The sequence below is a fragment of the Arabidopsis lyrata genome (genome assembly GCF_000004255.2).
Source record: "Arabidopsis lyrata subsp. lyrata unplaced genomic scaffold ARALYscaffold_6, whole genome shotgun sequence".
Classification (NCBI taxonomy): domain Eukaryota; kingdom Viridiplantae; phylum Streptophyta; class Magnoliopsida; order Brassicales; family Brassicaceae; genus Arabidopsis; species Arabidopsis lyrata.
Window position 1 is genome coordinate 19448052 of NW_003302550.1, and position 19855 is coordinate 19467906.

A 19855-nucleotide genomic window follows, 5' to 3' on the forward strand; every position below is an offset into this window, starting at 1 on the left:
TTGTCAACGAATTCAAGCACTATTTAAGTACTTGTTTTCACATGAAAAATCTGGGAATTTTGCGTTATTTCTTAGGCATTGAGGTGGCTCGTAGTCCAGCTGGGATTTACTTGTGCCAACGCAAATATGCTCTTGAGATCATTGCCGAAGCGGGTCTTATGGGAGTAAAGCCAATTACGTTTCCATTAGAACAAAATCACAAGTTGTCTCTTGCTAAGGATGGTGCTTTTCCTGATCCTACTCGATATAGACGTCTTGTGGGTCGCCTTATATACTTAGGAAACACACGACCAGAACTCTCCTATGCGATTCACACTTTGTCTCAATTTATGAACGAGCCACAACACGCTCATTGGAATGCTGCTCTTCGTGTAGTCCGCTATTTAAAAAATAGTCCTGGCCAAGGTATTCTATTACGAGCTAACACGCCTTTGACCTTGACTGCATGGTGTGATTCGGATCATGGTGCTTGTCCTCTCACAAGTCGTTCTCTTACTGGATGGTTCATACAACTTGGTGACTCACCATTGTCTTGGAAAACACGAAAGCATGATGTTGTGTCTCGCTCTTCGGCTGAAGCTGAATATCGCGCAATGGCCGATACCGTGAGTGAACTATTATGGCTTCGTGAGTTATTGCCAACGCTTGGCATTGAGGTTACTGCCCCTATTACACTACACTCTGACAGTTTGTCCGCGATTATGCTTGCCGCTAATCCGGTGTTCCATGCTCGAACGAAACATGTCCGTCGTGATGTTCATTTCGTAAGAGATGAAATTATTCGTGGTGTCATAGCTACTAAACACGTCAACACAAAGAGTCAACTAGCGGACATCATGACAAAGTCATTGGGACGTCAACAATTCGAAGACTTTCTTGACAAGTTGGGTGTTTGTAACCTCCACACTCCACCTTGAAGGGGGGTATTGGGCTATATGCTATATGGGCTTAGCCCTTTACGTGTTTATTGTCGGTTTACAAGCTATTAGGTCGAACACCATAATTGTGTTCTCTGCCAATATATAAGGCTATACTCTGTATTGCTTGACACTTAAGAAATTCAGATCATACTATCAAGAGTTTCTTGACATGGTATCAGAGCCAAAAACCTAAATACAAAAGGGTTTTTGCTCGATCTTACGATCTAAAACTTCCGCTAAAAGAATCAAATTTTTTTTTACCTCCTCTTCTACCTCGTCTTCTACCTCGTCTTCTACCTCGTCTTCTACCTCGTCTACCTGGTTCACTAAATAAATATTTCCATAACCAGACTTATGTTTTCAATTTGGTTTAATAAAAACTTACGGAATTAGCATTGAATAGAATTCTTAAGCTATAAAAAGTATATCATTCAAGGGATGTGTTATTAGTCAAGTGGTTAAGTCCATCTGATTCCTCCTTCCCACCGGACTTCGATTCCACTATGTCGCGTTACCCCCGCGTAGTAGGAATTGGCTATGGATCCAGCTTTGTCGATTCAAAAATGTCAAAAATATATATATATATATATGAAGAAGAACATATGCATCTTTGGTTAGCTATATTTTAAGGTTTTTGTGAAGTTCTTTCCGTTTGCTTTTGGATTTATGTTCTTGTAAAAACAATCGCAATCAGGCATAACAGAACCCGAATGTGCTTCTATGATATGAGCAAATATGAAATCTTGGTTAAGGGATCTGTAGATGAACAAACCCATTGAGTTAACCGGTGGTTGTGGCTTTTTTTATGCATGCGTAACTTAACATCCTCACTTCTACAATATCAGATTTGACGAAACATAAAGACTACTTGCTATGTACGAAACAGTTTTAATGATATCTTTATTTCGGTAGGCAGTTTCAATAATATGGCCAACCCTTTTGGATATATAGATTCTTCTGCAAGTTATCATATTCTGACTTAACAAGACCAATTTTGCTTCTAGAATATGAGCAACTTCTGATTTCTTTCTTCTTCATTCTTTCATAGCATCATACACAAATATGAAAAACATTGTTAAAAGCTCTCCGTACAGGTTTGCATAATGACATAAGGTACTCGAGGTATATATCCAGTCGTAGACCAACTCGAGATGCAACATATTCTTCTTGGATTAGCTAGAGGAATTTGCTGCAGCAGGACGAAAGATAATAGGCGCGACTTTCTCAATTAAGGTCGTAAAATCCTCTCATTTTGTAGATTTACAGCTATGATGAACCGAATCTGGCTCAGAACTTGTCAAGAGCTGGACCGGAAGATTTTAAAGATTTGAACACTCATGTTCCTAGCACTGGAAGGCAAGTTTTTTAATGACATGTTCCACTTTTCTCGCTTTATAGAGGTTGTAGTTTCTATGAGTCAATCAGATCTTCTTCAATTGTAGTGCTTTTCTGATAGGAGATGGCAAGCGTGGAACATGATACACAAGTTTACTTCGAGGTGCATCACGCCTAACTGTACTGGGGTGATCAATGCTGATGGTTACCTCCTCCATGAGGATGCGGTTCATATCCACACCTAAAATAGATGTGTGGATTGCTTCTAAATGTTTCAATTCCAATTGACGAATCTCTCAAACACAAAAATCTTCTCTAAAATAGATGAAAATATAGAGATGGACATTGGAGATGCTCAGAAGATACACAATTTGAGAACACTAATGTTCTTATTATTGGGTTATACATTAGTCTATATACAAGCATCCACAATAGTGTTAAGTTAACCCAAATCCAAGATTAAACATTTGATAATCTATATATATAATGGCGCAGTTTTCTCTCCTCTAAGAACATCCACGTCACTACACTATTTTTGGTGGACCCCACAGTATTATATTAAGCATTTTTTGTCAACGATTGCAAATGAATACGTTCCTTTTCTTCATAATGGGCCTACTAAAGCATTTTTATAGTTTTAAATGAATTCGCTCATTTTCTTTATAATGGACCTACTAAAGATTCTTATATATGATTATTGGGCCTAAGATCCGTTTCTTCATGTATTTCTCTCTACTCTCTAACTCATCTTCTCGAGACAACTGTTTTCTTCGACGCTGCCGTTGTCGATAAACTTCACCGACGAGAAGCTCAAACATCAACACCTAATCACAACTAAGGTACTTCAATACATGTCTTAATTCGTTCCAATTCCACTACTTTCTACTTAATTCATGAGTTTAATTTTCCAAACGAAACTGTAATTGGAGTAAATCATAAGTTGCCTATAGATCTCCCTCTAAACTACTATAAATTCATCATCACCCACCATCCCCAAACAAAAATTCCACTTTCCATCACAAAAACTTCGATACACTCTGAAAATGGCTGCAATTGATGTTGTTCCAATTCCTACCAATGCAAACTATGTTGCTTTTGATGATTTACGACTTGGTCGCTCTACTCAACAGGTTGTTGGTCGGCTACTTCGTTTTTGGGATGCTCGCAACATCAAGAAAGATGGTCAATTCATGGGGATAGTCCTCCTTTTACTCGATGAAAAAGTAAATCTACTTAGATGTATTTTTGTCTCATATATAATTGAAGGCCATCTAACCCTTAAATTTCTTTCTTTCAGTGCTCAGTAATCCATGCTTTTTGAGTAATTGAAGCTGAGGTACTTTCAGATACAAAAGAAAAGAAAAAAGTGTTAATACCCAGGATTATACTATCACCACAAGATTCTAAGCATCCATTCACTCTAAGGAGGCGTCAGTTTCCGGTACGAATGTGCTATGCTATGACGGTTAATAAAAGCCAAGGACAAACCTTGAATAGAGTGGCATTGTATCTGCCAAAGCCAGTCTTCAGCCACGGCCAACTATACGTTGCTTTGTCACGTGTCACATCGCCTAAAGGTCTCACAGTCCTAGACACAAAAAAAAACCGAAGGAAAGTATGTGACTAACATAGTCTACAGAGAAGTATTTAATGGTCTACCGTCAATTACAGGTAAAAGATTTACACCATCCGTCAATCTAATATATGCTTTATAACACCAAAAAAAACATCTACTTTTTACATATATTGATAAGAGCACAAATTAGTGAGAACTGCTTACTGCCTAGGAAGAAAAAAACTGAAAACTATTTTCATACTCTTATGCAGGTTAATATAAAGGTAGAGAAAACTAAGAGACAGCCAGATTGGAAATCTGATTTCCATACACTTATGCAGGTAAACACCCAACCATTAGTTATCCAAATCAACAATATGGTTTAGTCAACACAAATATTCGAACATGCAAACTAATCACAGTTTCCAAAATTCTAATTTTATTAGGTGAAGAGCAAGATTTCCAAGAAAAGAAGTGTAAAACGAGAGACAAAGCAGCACTAAAGCTAACTATTTTTCTAGGCTTAAACATTTTCTCCAATATGTTTGAAAAGATTCGTTACAAGTTTAACAACCACTATTTATGAATATATCATCCATGCAAAATTATGCAAGTATCAACAACATAATCCACCCATCTGCCATTTATCCCTGAGTTTTAATCAACAAATTTTAACAAACAAAACATGTAAAACTAAAGTTTGTTATATACTTCCCACTATCACATAGCTACAAGATCCATTTACGCACCTCCACAAGTGGCAACCACTAGACCAAGAACACTTGGTTAGTATTTAGATAGTTACGGGTTTAAATTTTATTTTATTGCTGATCGGACTTTGTTTTAAAATTATAGAAAAATAATTATGTGTTTTGAATTATACGACATTCACACAATTACCTATACACGTCTATTTTATAATATTGCCCCAAAGCGAAAGAGTGGTCTTCACGACGATGAGGTTTACAATTCGTGGTCGTGCATTGCAAAGCTTGCCAAAACCGTGTGAACTCAACAAACCATGATTGATATGAAGAAATTGGTTCTTGTCCATTCGGTGTGCAATGTGCATGCATGTCGGTGAATTGTTTATATATTTTCCATTTACTGGTTCGAATTTATAAAAATTTGGTTCGTTTTTATTTTCTTTCTGGCATCTGTTTCATTATCATTAGAAATAATTTATTTAACTTTATTATGATGAACTGATAAATTTTAAATCAATAATCTGCAAAAAATTACATTATTTAAGATTCGAACCTGGTGTAGAAGCTTTTAAACCTTGACCAATAAACTAAAAATGCTTCCATATTATTTAGTTCGCTTCAGTTATCAATTTTCTAAAAAAATTTAGAACGTATTCGTAATTTTAATCTAGTCCGACTTACTTTGGTTAGAAAAATTAAGCCAAAAATAAAGAAAAAAAAAAAACCGGTAACAAAACATTTAAAAATCCTACCAATTAATTTACATCTAATAACCGAATCCGAACCGAAATAACCAAACGATTCTGGTGAAAAGTCCCATGCCTAGTCCCTCTCTTTCAATAGATTTTTTCCTCATCAATTCAATTTATTGCAATAATAGTTGGTAAATATAAAATAAAATTATAAATGTAAATGGTCACGGGATAATAAAAGAGCAATAATAATATAATAATTGCATAAGACTAGTCAACATAAACAAAGGGTTCGTAACTTCGCATCATCTTCCTCCTTCATAAACACCAAAGAAAAAAAGGAAGAGACTTTCGAAATCAACAACCATGGAGAAACCAAACCCTAGAAGACCCTCAAACAGTGTTCTTCCATACGAAACACCAAGATTAAGAGATCACTACCTCCTCGGCAAAAAGCTAGGCCAAGGCCAATTTGGAACAACATATCTCTGTACAGAGAAATCATCATCTTCTAACTACGCTTGCAAATCAATCCCAAAACGCAAGCTTGTATGTCGTGAAGACTATGAAGATGTATGGCGTGAGATACAGATCATGCATCATCTCTCTGAGCATCCAAATGTGGTTAGAATCAAGGGTACTTATGAAGACTCTGTTTTTGTTCACATTGTTATGGAAGTTTGTGAAGGTGGTGAGCTTTTTGATCGGATTGTTTCTAAAGGGCATTTTAGTGAACGTGAAGCTGTTAAGTTGATTAAGACTATTCTTGGTGTTGTTGAGGCTTGTCATTCTCTTGGTGTTATGCATAGAGATCTTAAGCCTGAGAATTTCTTGTTTGATAGTGCCAGTGATGATGCTAAGCTTCAGGCTACGGATTTTGGTTTGTCTGTCTTCTATAAGCCAGGTTCGTTGAATTTGATTCGAATCTATTTGTTTTTGTCTTTCTTGGTTGCTTTGATTGATTTTGCTCTTGGTACACTTTCAAGAAATGTCTTGATTTGGTTTCTTGATTCAAGAAATGGTTCGACTTTGTTCGTTTGAATGGTCGATTCAGATTTGCTGCTTGAGCATTGTTAGGGAAAGATTGATTGATTTTTTTTTAAATCAAGTTTTGAGATTTAGTTGAGATATGGATGTGTTGATTGTGCAAGATTTTGTTATATATGTGCGATGTTATCAGAGTCGGTTTGTCTCATGAAGCAACCACGCATTGGTTCTTCGATCCATCCTTTAGAGTCTGTCAAGAAATGTCTTGTTTGGTGTTGAAAATCGATTTCTTCATATGTTATCGGCAGTATCATTGTTGAATGGTTAATTCGAATTTGTTGTTAGGGAACCTTTGATTTTCTTTAGAGAGATTTTTCTGTGACGTTTTTGCTGAGATTTATGAATTTCTTCTAGCAAGAGTTCCATGGTTTTGTTGTATGTTACATATGCTAATGTAGTGATGTTATCAGAGATAGATTGTGTCCGACTATTTTTCCACTGCTTAACAAAATTGTCAATTGTGTTGGTTTGCTTCTTCAGGGCAGTATCTGTATGATGTAGTTGGAAGTCCGTATTATGTTGCACCTGAGGTTCTGAAAAAATGTTATGGACCAGAGATAGACGTATGGAGCGCTGGTGTTATCCTTTATATCTTACTAAGTGGAGTTCCTCCTTTTTGGGCAGGTATGTTTGTGAGAGCCAGTACCTTTGTTACTACTAGTCAAGTATATTGCTTATGTGATTTATGTATTCCTGTCTAATTTGCTTGTAGAAACCGAGTCAGGAATCTTTAGACAGATATTGCAAGGGAAGATAGATTTTAAATCTGATCCGTGGCCTAGTATCTCAGAAGGTGCTAAAGATTTGATTTACAAAATGCTCGATAGGAGCCCCAAGAAACGTATTTCTGCACATGAAGCATTGTGTAAGTTTTTCGTAATGATTGTTTTGTTATCCTCTGTATGTATCTTTCATTGTTAATTCTTATAAGATGTAAGAATTGAGTTGTCCTCTGATGATTATTAGGCCACCCTTGGATTATTGATGAACAAGCTGCACCAGACAAGCCTCTCGATCCAGCAGTCTTGTCGCGTCTAAAACAGTTCTCGCAAATGAATAAAATCAAGAAAATGGCCTTACGAGTAAGAAAGTTGTGGTTTGTTCATCTCCAATCTTGTTGCTTATTATCAAGAACTGATCTCCTTTGTTAGGTAATCGCTGAGAGACTCTCGGAGGAAGAAATTGGTGGTCTGAAGGAATTGTTCAAAATGATAGATACAGACAACAGTGGATCAATCACCTTTGAGGAGCTTAAAGCAGGTCTGAAGAGAGTTGGATCTGAACTGATGGAATCAGAAATTAAGTCTCTTATGGATGCGGTATTTATACCAAAACAAAAACTCTCTTATCGATTTCTCCGTCGAAAGATGTTATGCCTGATCCTAGGAATCACAAAGGTTAAAATGGTGTTTTGCAGGCGGATATAGACAACAGCGGGACAATAGACTACGGTGAATTCCTAGCAGCGACATTACATATGAACAAGATGGAGAGAGAGGAGAATTTGGTGGTTGCGTTTTCCTACTTTGATAAAGACGGTAGCGGTTATATAACCATTGACGAGCTTCAACAAGCCTGCACAGAGTTTGGTCTCTGTGACACTCCTCTCGACGACATGATCAAAGAGATTGATCTTGACAATGTAAGAAGCCTTCGTTATCTATTAGCATTTGTCTTGTTTCTTAGTGAGTTTGGGGTTAAAACTGATGATGAAAATGTGCGGTTTTGTTAGGATGGGAGGATTGATTTCTCAGAGTTTACTGCGATGATGAAGAAAGGAGATGGTGTTGGTAGGAGCAGAACTATGAGGAACAACTTGAACTTCAATATAGCTGAGGCTTTTGGTGTTGAGGACACCAACACTTCTACTAAATCTGATGACTCACCAAACTAATTATAATCATCTATATATATTTGGAATTGAGAAATGAGAACCCACAAAAGAAAAACTGAATCTTTCTTTTATCTCTTTTTGTTTTCGTTTTCACTTTTTGTAGATGAGCAACTTTCTCAATTTTGTTATAGCATGGATAATTTTTGCTTCATATTTTCTGCCTATAGAACAACTATATGATCAGAATCACTCATCTTTTGGTCAAAGAAATGTCTTCAAGCATTTACATAATCATGTTTTGTTACATAAGCCAATAGGCTGCAGAGTCAGATCTCGGAATCAAGATTCAATATACAAAGCCAATCGTGTATCAAGATTCAGTAAACTAGCTAGACAAACACTTACTACAAGGGAATGAGAGAAGCTCTCGAATTGACGACAATAAACCAATCAAAGCCAGAGTTAGCGGTTTTAAGCTCCGTGATGTTTCAGAAACAATCTTCTTCTTTATCTTGAGCTCATAAACACCTTTAAAATCCCGCCATGCGACTGAAAGGTGCTGCTCATCAATATCTATATAAATGATTATACGTCTTCATTCATATACTCTCTTTCTCTTTAGGAGGGCAGGGAATATGGAGATGGATCCAATGAGGAATAACACGGACAAAGTCTTAAAATCATAAAGATCCTTTACTGATCTGAGATCTCCAAGAGCCAAACCAGCCTGTGTAAATGAAGTTAAATGTTATGACATTAGCCTCTTAAACATGAAAGAACTGCAGAAGGAGATCAAACAATAGACTCACTCTAACGGTGATGTACGAAGCTGGCATAAGGCCGACTAGAGTCGCCAAAAAGAAGACGTGAAAGGGTATGTCAACGATTGGAGAAGACAAATTGATAAAGAGGTTTGGAAGCGTTGGTGTTATCCTTAAGAACAGCATGTAGTTTAGCAGCCTATCTCTTCTTTTCGCAATCTGACGCATTGAAGATTTCAAGACATTAATCCTTCAGAACAAGTGACATTACTAAATGCTAATCAAAAACAAGAGGGCTTACCTCTGCCTGGAAAAACCTCAACTTTTCAGGCCATAGCCAGTTAACCAAAGGCCTTCCGACCAATTTCGATAAGAAGAAACAAGAACATGCTCCAGCTGTTGCATTGAGGACAACAAGGACAAAACCTCTAACCACACCAAAAAGAGCTCCAGCAAGCAATGACATAAAGATTGTTCCAGGTATCATAAAGGTCTGCATAAAGATATACGTCGAGCAGTAACCTAAAATGAACCGTGCTTGGTACTCACTTGCATAAGACCCAAGATTCTCTCTGCATATGTTCATACCAATGTATCAATTCATCATATAGTCAGTCCAAGCAAGTCACATTCAATTGAAAAAGCAACTTTCAAATCAAGTCTTTGAAGCTAATGCATGTGCTGCTCTCTAAACCAAATTTTCAGAATCATGGAAAGATCCAAACTTTCAATTTGGGGGTTTAAAATTAGGCTCCAAATTCAAGTGACACTACTAAAAGCTTAACTCTTTCAGTTTCTACATTAGCATAAACTTAATTTTCAATCTGTAGAACAAAAGTACAAGCTAATCACATACAAAAAACTGAGAGTTAAGCTAATTTGCTGCTCTATACACCATTTTATCGGACGGAATCTTCAAAAGATTCAAACTTTCAATTTGGGTTTTTGAATTAGAATCCAAATTCAAGAGACACTACTAAAAGCTAAACACTTTCAGTTTCTACACTAACTCAAATTCAATTTCCAATCTATAAAACAAAAGAACAAGCTAATCATATACATAAAACTGAGAATGCTGCTTTAAAAATCATGTCTTTAAGCTAATTTACTGCTCTCTAAACCAATTTTCCAAAAGATCCAAGCTTTCAAATTGGGTTTTTGAATTAGGATTCAGATTCAAGAGACCACTACTCAAAGCTAAACACTTTCAATTCAAAAAGAAGAAGTTTTTATTCTCACTTAAGCAATCGAAGATCGGAGATAGTTCTAGGAACTTTAAGCTTGCCGTATTCAGCGGCAGGCATGGTGAGGTAAATACACAAAAGTCCGGTGGTGAAAACAAGGAAGACGGTGAAAAAAACGGCGAATTCCCACCGTGAAAGAGGAAATCTCTCCGATTTGGTTCGTTTACCCGTCGATGAATCATCGTTTAAGAGTCCTTTAGCTGCCGACGACGCGGCGGCGCTTTCTTCGTCTTTTACAAGCTGTCTTCCTCCGCCGTCAAGCTGTCTTCCTCCGCCGTCACCTGTTAAATTCCGAGGAGCCGCCATTACTGTAATGCTTTTACAAGAAAACCCAGTTGAAGGAAATTGCAGAATTTCACGAACAAATCTAAAGGTTTTGTGTTTTTTTTTGTTTTTTTTTTTTTTGCGCTTTCTCAGTTTTTGTTTTTGTGTTTTTTTGTTTGTTCTTACATTTATATATTTGTTGAGAATATGCAATTTCAGACGCAAAGATTAGGAATAAAATATTTGTAACCATAGTATATGCCTTCTTCTGTATGTTGTCTCTCTCACTTGTTAAATTGTTGTTCGCAAGTAGACAAACTTCTATTATATTCGAGAAAGGGTTTATTTTATCACAAGAAGTATCGAATTATACTAGATAGAGTTCGTTCTTTGATCCCGGTTCAGATGTCTATGAAATAAAAGTGAAATATTTATTTTTCCACGAATCAAAAGTTCGATAGCTAAATGTCCCTGAATCGTAGTTACGTCGAGTTGGTGCATAAACCCGAGACGAAACAACTTACGGGTCGTAACTAAAAAAAAAACTGATTCTTTATTACAATCCGACCCGTTGTCGTTTAAATTCCAAAATTCAAAATCCCCAAATCCGCAAATTCAAAACTCAAAAACCCTAAAATCGAAGTCTTAATTTCCAAAATTCGATTTGAAAACTCGATTTCGAGTTTCAGGATGAGCAATCTATCATTGAGTTCGACGGGATCTACATGTCCTCGTAGAAGAGGAAGAGTGGTCGGAGTGCCAAAGAGATGTTGGTGCGGGGAAGGAATCGTGGCACTCATTTCCAAATCCAATCCGAATCCTTACAAGAGATAGTTTCGCCGCGGTTTTGCTGCAAAAGATAGGGTAATGTCAATCCTCTATTTCCTATGTTTTCATGTTTTAGATTCTTCTAATCTTGAAAGATCAATGTTCATTTGTAGCTAAGGAACGATGATCACACTTTCAGATGGGAAGATGAAGCCTTTCTCAATGAGATAGAAACATTGACAGCAAAAATGGTGAACTTGAGCAGGAGCTGAAAGAGCATAGAACACAGAGGTTAGAGTTTGAGAAGGTGGGATCTGAAAAGGTCCAAATGAAGATAAGAGAAAGAATTATTTGAGAAGGTGGAAGATACTTTGTCTAATGCTCTATATTGGATAACTCAAGCTGAACAACTTTGATTAACCATGAAACAATAGAAAAAACATAAGAAATCATGCCACAAAATGAAAAGACAAAACAAAACAGCAAAAGACAAGATAAGCTACCTTTTCCCTATATGAGATCATGATGAAGCCTTCACCATCGCTTAATCCAAAGTCTTCTTTCAGCAGCTTCACAAACCAAACTCAATTGTCTATGTTCTCTACTTTAACCACCCCCAAGCTATAGGATAGATACCATTGTTTGCATCCCTACCTAATGCTACCAGTAACTGTCCCTTAACCTTATTCTTTAGAAAACAACCATCAATGCCTATTAGAGGCCTACAAGACTCCTTCCATGTCCTTCTAAGGTTGTCAAAACAAGCATATAACCTCAACGTGTGAATCCTTGTTTGCATCAAGTATCTCAGCTGCATAGTCCCTTAGTAATTTTGCAAACTCATCATCGTACTCCTTCTCAATCCATTGCAATGTCTTCTTCCTCGCAGCCTGACATTGATTCCTAGTGACACTGATCTTCCATTGTTCCACTATGATTTCTTCAAGCCTCGCAGGCAAGTATAATTTAGGATTATCCCTGATCTTATCAACAAACAACAAAGCTATATGCGGTACCTTAAACATCTCACATTCTCCATTTGAGATACAGCTATGTTTGCCAATGAACTTCCTAATCTTCCACTTTCGATCATTCGGGATAATCGCGCCATATACTTGCCAATCACACCGAGCTCCATCATCCTTACCATCACAACCAACACATTTGAAGCCAATTTTATCCTTATCATACATGCACTGCTTCAGATTACATCCATTTCTTAGAGCGTAATCAACAACCGCCTCTTTGAATGCAACTCCACTGAAGAAACTCTGCTTCGGGTACAAATGCCCATCTTTGTGCCTGATATGTGTATGAAATTTTCCAGGATCGTCATCGTTTTCTTCAGTATCACTCTCCGGGTACACATCGTGGCAGATTGGTGGTTCGTCGGTCCACTCCTTTAATATTTCTTCCATTTGAAATTGATCTTTGTCTTTAGCTTCAAAATCGACATCACCAACAACAGCATGGTCATGAAGGACTAACGACATTGAAGCTTCGATCTTGAGCAACTGTTTTGAAGCGATTTCTCTGATTCTCTCTAGGGTTCGTCGATTTAGAGATAATAGATTTTAGGGTTTCGATTTGGGTTTTTTTTTTTGGTTATTAGAATGCAATGGGTTGTAAACGAGTTGAAATTAAGGTTAAGTCTGGTTATAATTAGGTTTAGTTGGTTAAATCATCAGTTTGGTATACAGTAGACCGATTAAACCCAGCTCTGTGGGATTTTAGATCTCGACTTCGGGGACATTTAGCTATCAAACTTTTGATTCATGGGGAAATAGGTATTTAACTTCCATTTTATGGACATCTGGACCGGGATCAAAGAACGGGTTCTATCTGGCGTGATGCGATACTTTTCGTGGGCAAATAGACCGTTTTTTAATTATATTCAGAAGGTTCAATGACTTCCATAACCTAATGGTTTATTTATTTTTCTCTTTTTGGGTCGTAGGCCTTAGGGCTGGACATTGATATTTGTTATTTGTATTGGATCAGTTATCTGACTCGTACCCGTTTCGAATAAATGGTATTTGTAACTTTAGGGTCGAATAATAGTATTGTAATTCTAGTACCCGTAAGTAAAGATCGAGTATCAAATATTGAATTTTTTTTAATACTAGTCTCGTTACCTGACTCGTTACCCGTTCAGCTATCCGATCCGTAAATACCCGCTTTATTAGTGTTATAATATTGTTAAATTTTTAAAATATATTTTAAAATGAAAGTTAGTGTAAGTTTATAATTTTATATTGTTTGGAACTATATGTTACATATGTTTATGAACTTTTTTTTTGTAAGTAAATATTTATGTTTTGGAATATAAAATTGTTAAGCAGGTACGAAATTTTCTTTTACACATAAATTATCAAAAAATATGCAGGTAAGGGTAAATGATCAGGTATCTAGCGAGTCAAATATTTTTACTGGATATCTGTTTTTTGGGGTACCCGCCATTTGCGGGTCGAATAAGAGTAAACCTCTTTTTATTCTAACCGTAAGAATCAGGTAGAGTAAAGGGTATCTCAAAATTCAAAGGTACCATGCCTATCCATAATAGAGCCTCATAAAAAATGAAATGGCAGGTGAAATAATTTTGTGATAAGATAAGGAACAGATTGGCGGCATGGACCTCAAAATTCCTATCATATGCAGGCAGTGCTCAACTAATCAAATCCGTCATAGCTATCATTACAAATTTTTGGTGCTCGGTTTTTACTCTCCCAAAGAAGTGTTTCAAGGAGATTGAAAGTATGTGTTCAGCTTTCCTTTGGAGTGGCTCACCGAATATACAAGGTAAATCAAAGATAGCATGGGAGGATGTGTGTATGCCTAAGGACGAGGGAGGCCTAGGGATTCGGAGAATGCATGAGGTTTCTCGGGTATTTGGCCTAAGTCTGATTTGGAAGATAATTTCAGATTCGGGATCACTATGGGTGGCTTGGGTCCTTCGGTACTTAATAAGACAAGGAACAATATGGGACGTTAAGGAATCTAACTTGGGCTCATGGTAATGGCGCAAAATCCTTAAGCTAAGGCCATTAGCGGCTGAATTTACACGTTGTGAGATTGGCGATGGAAGTAATACTTATTTCTGGCTTGATAAGTGGCTCCCAATAGGCCGGCTATAGTCGGACATGTAGGCTTTTACAAACTTGGTGTTCCGAAATTTGCAAAGGTATCCGAAGTAGTAAATGACGCGGGTTGTAACTTTCGTCGTTGTCGGGACAGAAATTTGTTGGAAGTAATTCAAGGCATTCGGAGCTTAAAAGTCCCAAACAGAGAAGCGGGTAGGGATATGGTTTTGTGGAGACATTCTTCGGGTGACTTTCGACCAACATATGCTGCTGCTAGTACTTGGGACCAGCTGCGATCTCGTGGGGATGCAAAGGAGTGGTGTAAGATTATATGGTTCTCACAATCAGTTCCTCGGTTTGCTTTTATTACTTGGTTGGCGATCAGGGATAGGCTTACCACATGGTCAAGGATGCGAGCATGGGGAGAAAGCCAATCTTGTCTTTTATGTGGAGAACCCGATGAAACTCGGGATCATCTATTTTTTGCGTGCCCTTATTCGTTCATGGTGTGGATTCAAGTTGTCGGCGACTTGTTAAATGCGGACCCGGATCCAGATTGGACTGACACAATTCAAAGGATAATCACACGTCCTTTTGCGAGGTATGACTACATTCTCCTCCGATTGTGTTTCCAAGCTACCATATATTATATATGGCGTTAACGGAATGAGAAAAGGCACAACAAGATATATCGTACACATTCTCAACTAGCTCGCACTATTGAGAGAGTAATCCGATCGAGAATCGTATCGCTGAGATATTTTGAGAACAGGAAGCTCCGAGGTTTGATCCAAAGATGGTTTAGCTCTAGACAAAACCAATAGGAACTTTGTGCTCTGTTTTTTTATTCCATACTCTGTTTCTCGTTTGCTATCATTTTTCATTACTTGTAAATAACTCTACTTTACATCAATTAATTTCACATTTCATCAAACAAAAAAAACAATTTCGTGATTATGCATTTTTTTTTCTTATCATCATAGTTTTTACCAGACCAAATCAGTGTTCCGCAGTAGTGTTCCTCCGCGATTAAAACTAAATCGGTTAACATACTCGGATAACGGCCGCAGACCGATTTATTGGTATAATATCGATTTTATTCGATTTAAAAGCCTAAATTTTTTTTTTGTTTTTTATTTTGGTAAAAAAATGGAAATTAAAAAGGTTAAAATATCCGACCTGCCGGAATCGAACCAGCGACCTAAAGATTACAGCAACTACTACAGTCTTCCGCTTCTACCAACTGAGCTAAGGTCCTAAATTTTTAACTTATTGGCAAGCATTTTGGGCTTTGAGGAAGCCAATTCGAAATTTTTACAATTCTAATTTTTTTTTTTAAATTTAGTCGTGTCGTGGAAGACAATTCGAAATTAACAATATCATGTACTCATGTGTACGTACACAGTAATAAATGATGTGCATATGTGTACGTAAAAAAAAAATTAAAATGTTTTACCTATATTTGTTAAAATTTTAAAAAAATTTATTTAAATTTAATAATTCAATTTTTTTTATCCAATATTTCGAGCATGTGTGGATGTTGAATTCACACACTCAAGAATTTATTTATTCGTGGGTTAAAACCTCAAGATCAAAATACACGACACACAATGTATAGAAAATAATATGAAAATGTGAGCAAAAATGTAGAGAAATGAATGGTATAGTATTAGCTTGTAAGCAAGAATTCTAGGTACCCCTCAATGTCTTAGGGGTCTCATATTCATATACAAATAATTACACTAATCGGCTAATTAATGCAATGAATACCATTAAATATGTCCATTTTGATTCTCCAATTAATGACGTAACGTTTCTTTTTTAATTGCTTTGAACTCTTCTTGGGCCCTCGAGTTCTCGGCCCATTGTGTGCTTCTCGAGCTCTCCCTTACTTTGGCAATCTTGCCGAGCTCTTCACTCTGAATGTTCTCTTTGGTTCGTGGATTCATTTTGTTGACCGATGCCCTGTTGACTTTTAGCCTACGTGGCAATCTTGTGAGTCCTAACCGGGAGGTAAGACATGATTTTTGGAAGAATGTATGAACACTACTAACTATGTACATGAGGAATTGTGTTAAGGTGAATGTTTGACTTACACGAATACAGTCATAACCGATCTTCCCATCTATTTGATCCATCGTTGTCCTCGTCATGTTCATCGACGTTTACTTCGTCCTCCTCTTTGTCGTCATTTTATCATTTTCTTCAACATTTTTATTGGCATCTATTTCTTCTTTCTCGTCTACGTCCTAATTGTTTTTCTTCCACATTTGGAGCCTCCGGTATGGTTTTTATTTTTCACCTATAACCAATGGTTAGTTTCATCAACTTGGGTTTGTATCATGCACACACTACTCACACATTTCTCAATGAGCTGTACAAAACGACACAATTATATTTACCCTTGAATCCCAACTAATAATAAAATAAAATATATCCAACTTCATTTGATTGTCAATGTAGACATAAAGGTGTTTATGTTCAATCATCATCGACATTATTACCGGTATCCAGTAACTAATTTTTGGATTAAACTTAGTAGACTTCAAGCTAAACACCACATATAACGTATACGTCAGATTCATGTATGTCATATTTTCTTTGACATGTACGTATCTACCAAAGTTTTTTTTCTCAACTAAATTTTTTTTTCTTCTGTATATCTTCATTCACCAACAACAATAAATACATGAATTTCCATTACACACTTGAATCATAAATTCATGAGTAAGACATGCATCATCATTTATATTACAAGACCGTTTACAAAAAAAATTAATAATCATAAATCATACTGGTCTATATAACTTCCAAGCAGTTTCAAATCGGAACCCCCTAAAGTTTGTAGCAAAATCTGTCGAAGATTCGTATCTTTCTTCTATTACAGTTCGATTAACTTATCTTATATATTTCGTTTCCTTGCAACCAGCTATCACAAAAATTTCATATATCAAGTTGAATAAACTGTTAAGGATATAGATTCATTACCTCAATATCCTCCTTCCTTATTTACTAAACATTCTATAATTACCTTTAACCTAGAATCCTCTGTACTTGTATATAAACAGAGCATTGTAAGTCTGTGAAGATTATGTGAAATAAACATCGTTTACATGGTATCAGAGCCTTATATTTTTTTTCTCTGCGCCGCCCACCCCTCTTCATCATCTTCTTCTTCCTTTCTCTTCTCTTAGATCTCTGCTCTCTGCAACTATCTCTCTCTAAATCTCTACTATGCTTATCATGGCTACCCCTGCAGAAATCGTTGACACCACCAAATCTCTTCTCAATGTCAACATGATGAACATCACCAAGCTCACATCTGTCAACTACATCACGTGGAGTGTTCAGGTACACTCTCTCCTCGATGGCTACGACCTTGCTGGGTATCTCGATGGATCCACCGTTCCGCCGGATCAACAAATCACTGTCAACAATCAAACAACCACAAATCCAGACTACACCAAGTGGAGACGTCAAGATAAGCTTATATACAGTGGACTTATTGGTACACTTTCCCCATCCATTCAGTCTCTTGTATCAAAATCAAAATCCTCTGCTGATCTCTGGAAAACAGTATCCAACACATATGCGAATCCAAGCTGGGGCCACATCCAACAACTGCGGATCCAGTTAAAGCACTACACGAAAGGTGACAAATCTATTGATGTTTATATGCAAGGTCTGACAAATCGTTTTGATCAATTAGGCCTTCTTGGTAAACCGGTTGAACATGAGGCTCAAATTGAGTACATACTTGATGGCCTCCCTGAAGAATACAAGTCTGTGGTGGACCAAATGGAAGGCCGTGACAAGTCTCCCACTGTTGTTGAGATTCATGAGAAGCTTCTCAACAAGGAAGCAAAGCTCCTGGCCACGTCCTACTCTGCGACAAGTGCAGCCCCTGCCTCCGCCAATGTAGCTGCGTCTCGTCAAAAGTCCTTCCAAGGCAAGTCTCAAAACCGTAACAATCAGTCCTGGAACAACAACAACCGTCAACAATACCAGTCTTACAAGCCATAAAATCGCATGACAAAGGGATATCAAGGCAAGTGCCAACTCTGTGGAACATTTGGTCATAGCGCAAAAAGATGCTCACAACTCCAACACCAGCAGTCTGGTTCTCACAACGGTTTGCTACCATCGCCATTTCGTCCGTGGCAGCCACGAGCCAATCTTGCCCTTGGGACTAATCAGTCCGTCAATCCGTGGCTTCTCGACAGCGGCGCAACGCACCACATGACAAGCGACCTTCACAACCTGTCATTACATCAACCATACAATGGAGAAGATTCAGTCCTCATCGGTGGCGGTTCTGGTCTTTCTATCTCTCACACTGGTTCACTATCCTTACCCTCTACTACTAGAAATATAACCCTAAACAATGTCCTTTGTGTTCCAAACATCCATAAAAACCTTATTTCTGTCTATCGCCTATGCAATGCTAACAAAGTTTCTGTTGAATTTTTCCCTGCTCACTTTCAGGTGAAGGATCTCAGCTCGGGGGTCCCATTGCTCCACGGCAAGACTAGAGACGAGCTATACGAGTGGCCAGTCTCACCAAATACAATCCAATCCTTCTTTGCTTCATCAAACACAAACCCTAACCTAGCTGATTGGCACCTACGGCTAGGCCACCCGTCTATCTCTATTCTTAAAACCATTATGTCTTCTTTTTCTCTTCCCTGCAAACAGTCACAATCTCAAAATTTGTTTTGTACCGACCGTGCCATCAATAAAAGTCAAAAACTTCCATTTTCTCAAACTTCTATTACCTCCACTCGTCCTCTTGAATATATTTTTACCGATGTATGGACGTCTCCTGTTCTCTCTGTTGACAACTACAAGTATTACCTCGTTCTTGTTGACCATTTCACCAGGTACACATGGTTGTATCCTCTTAAAACAAAATCGCAAGTGAAGGAGACTTTCATTCCATTCAAAGCCTTGGTAGAAAACAAGTTCAGTACCAAAATCGGAACACTATACTCTGACAACGGCGGGGAATTCATAGCTCTCCGACCATTCCTCTCAAGTGTCGGCATTGCTCACTTCACTTCACCACCTCACACGCCAGAACACAACGGCATCTCAGAAAGAAAGCATCGCCATATAGTGGAAACTGGCCTCACACTCCTCACTCACGCAGGCATGCCGACATCCTACTGGACTTACGCCTTTGCAGCCGCTGTGTATATCATCAATCGTCTCCCAACACCAGTCTTAGCAATGACGAATCCTCTGAAGAAGCTGTTTGGTACAGAACCCAACTATGAGAAACTAAGAGTATACGGGTGCCTCTGCTTTCCTTGGCTGCGTCCTTACAACAATCACAAGCTTGAAAACCGTTCCACTCCGTGCGTTTTTTATCGGATATTCACTCACTCAGAGTGCATATCTCTGCCTTCAACCAACATCCGGCCGCATATACGTTTCCCGACATGTAAAATTCGATGAAACGACATTTCCCTTTCGCCTCAACTCTCCAAATCCACAATCATCAGAACCAATCACAACTCCATCATACTCGCATCCACACATAATCCAACTTTCGCAGCCACCTCCACTCGTATCGCCGCCTCTACCGCCGTCGGGAACCTCGAGCTCGGACCATCACCAGACGGTGACGCCGGAAAACGAAACAAGTG

The 19855-nt window shown here is 37.8% G+C and overlaps 3 protein-coding genes and 1 long non-coding RNA gene across 4 annotated transcripts; 2 read left to right on the forward strand and 2 right to left on the reverse strand.

Annotated features, from left to right (window-relative positions):
* The first annotated feature begins 2765 nt into the window (after positions 1-2765).
* LOC9308520 lies at positions 2766-4547 on the forward strand. The gene is made up of 3 exons (XR_002331425.1): positions 2766-3094; positions 3386-3478; positions 3553-4547. It is a non-coding gene; the product is annotated as an uncharacterized LOC9308520 (long non-coding RNA).
* A 922-nt stretch (positions 4548-5469) lies between these two features.
* On the forward strand, positions 5470-8305 carry LOC9308521 (calcium-dependent protein kinase 4). The gene is made up of 7 exons (XM_002872406.2): positions 5470-6113; positions 6737-6880; positions 6969-7121; positions 7223-7338; positions 7408-7575; positions 7674-7898; positions 7989-8305. Exons 1-7 carry the CDS (start codon positions 5576-5578, stop codon positions 8148-8150), a joined length of 1506 nt encoding a protein of 501 aa, XP_002872452.1. The 5' UTR covers positions 5470-5575; the 3' UTR covers positions 8151-8305.
* Positions 8306-8327: 22 nt separating this feature from the next.
* Positions 8328-10534, reverse strand: LOC9308522 (uncharacterized membrane protein At4g09580). Its single transcript, XM_002874529.2, has 4 exons — positions 10091-10534; positions 9153-9423; positions 8900-9070; positions 8328-8817 (listed from the first exon to the last, which is right to left on the reverse strand). The coding sequence occupies exons 1-4, from the start codon at positions 10399-10401 to the stop codon at positions 8686-8688; spliced, it is 885 nt and encodes a 294-aa protein (XP_002874575.1). The 5' UTR covers positions 10402-10534; the 3' UTR covers positions 8328-8685.
* Positions 10535-10738: 204 nt separating this feature from the next.
* Positions 10739-13318, reverse strand: LOC110227585. The gene has a single exon (XM_021022172.1). It carries the CDS (start codon positions 12618-12620, stop codon positions 11883-11885), a length of 738 nt encoding a protein of 245 aa, XP_020877831.1. The 5' UTR covers positions 12621-13318; the 3' UTR covers positions 10739-11882.
* Positions 13319-19855: the final 6537 nt, after the last annotated feature.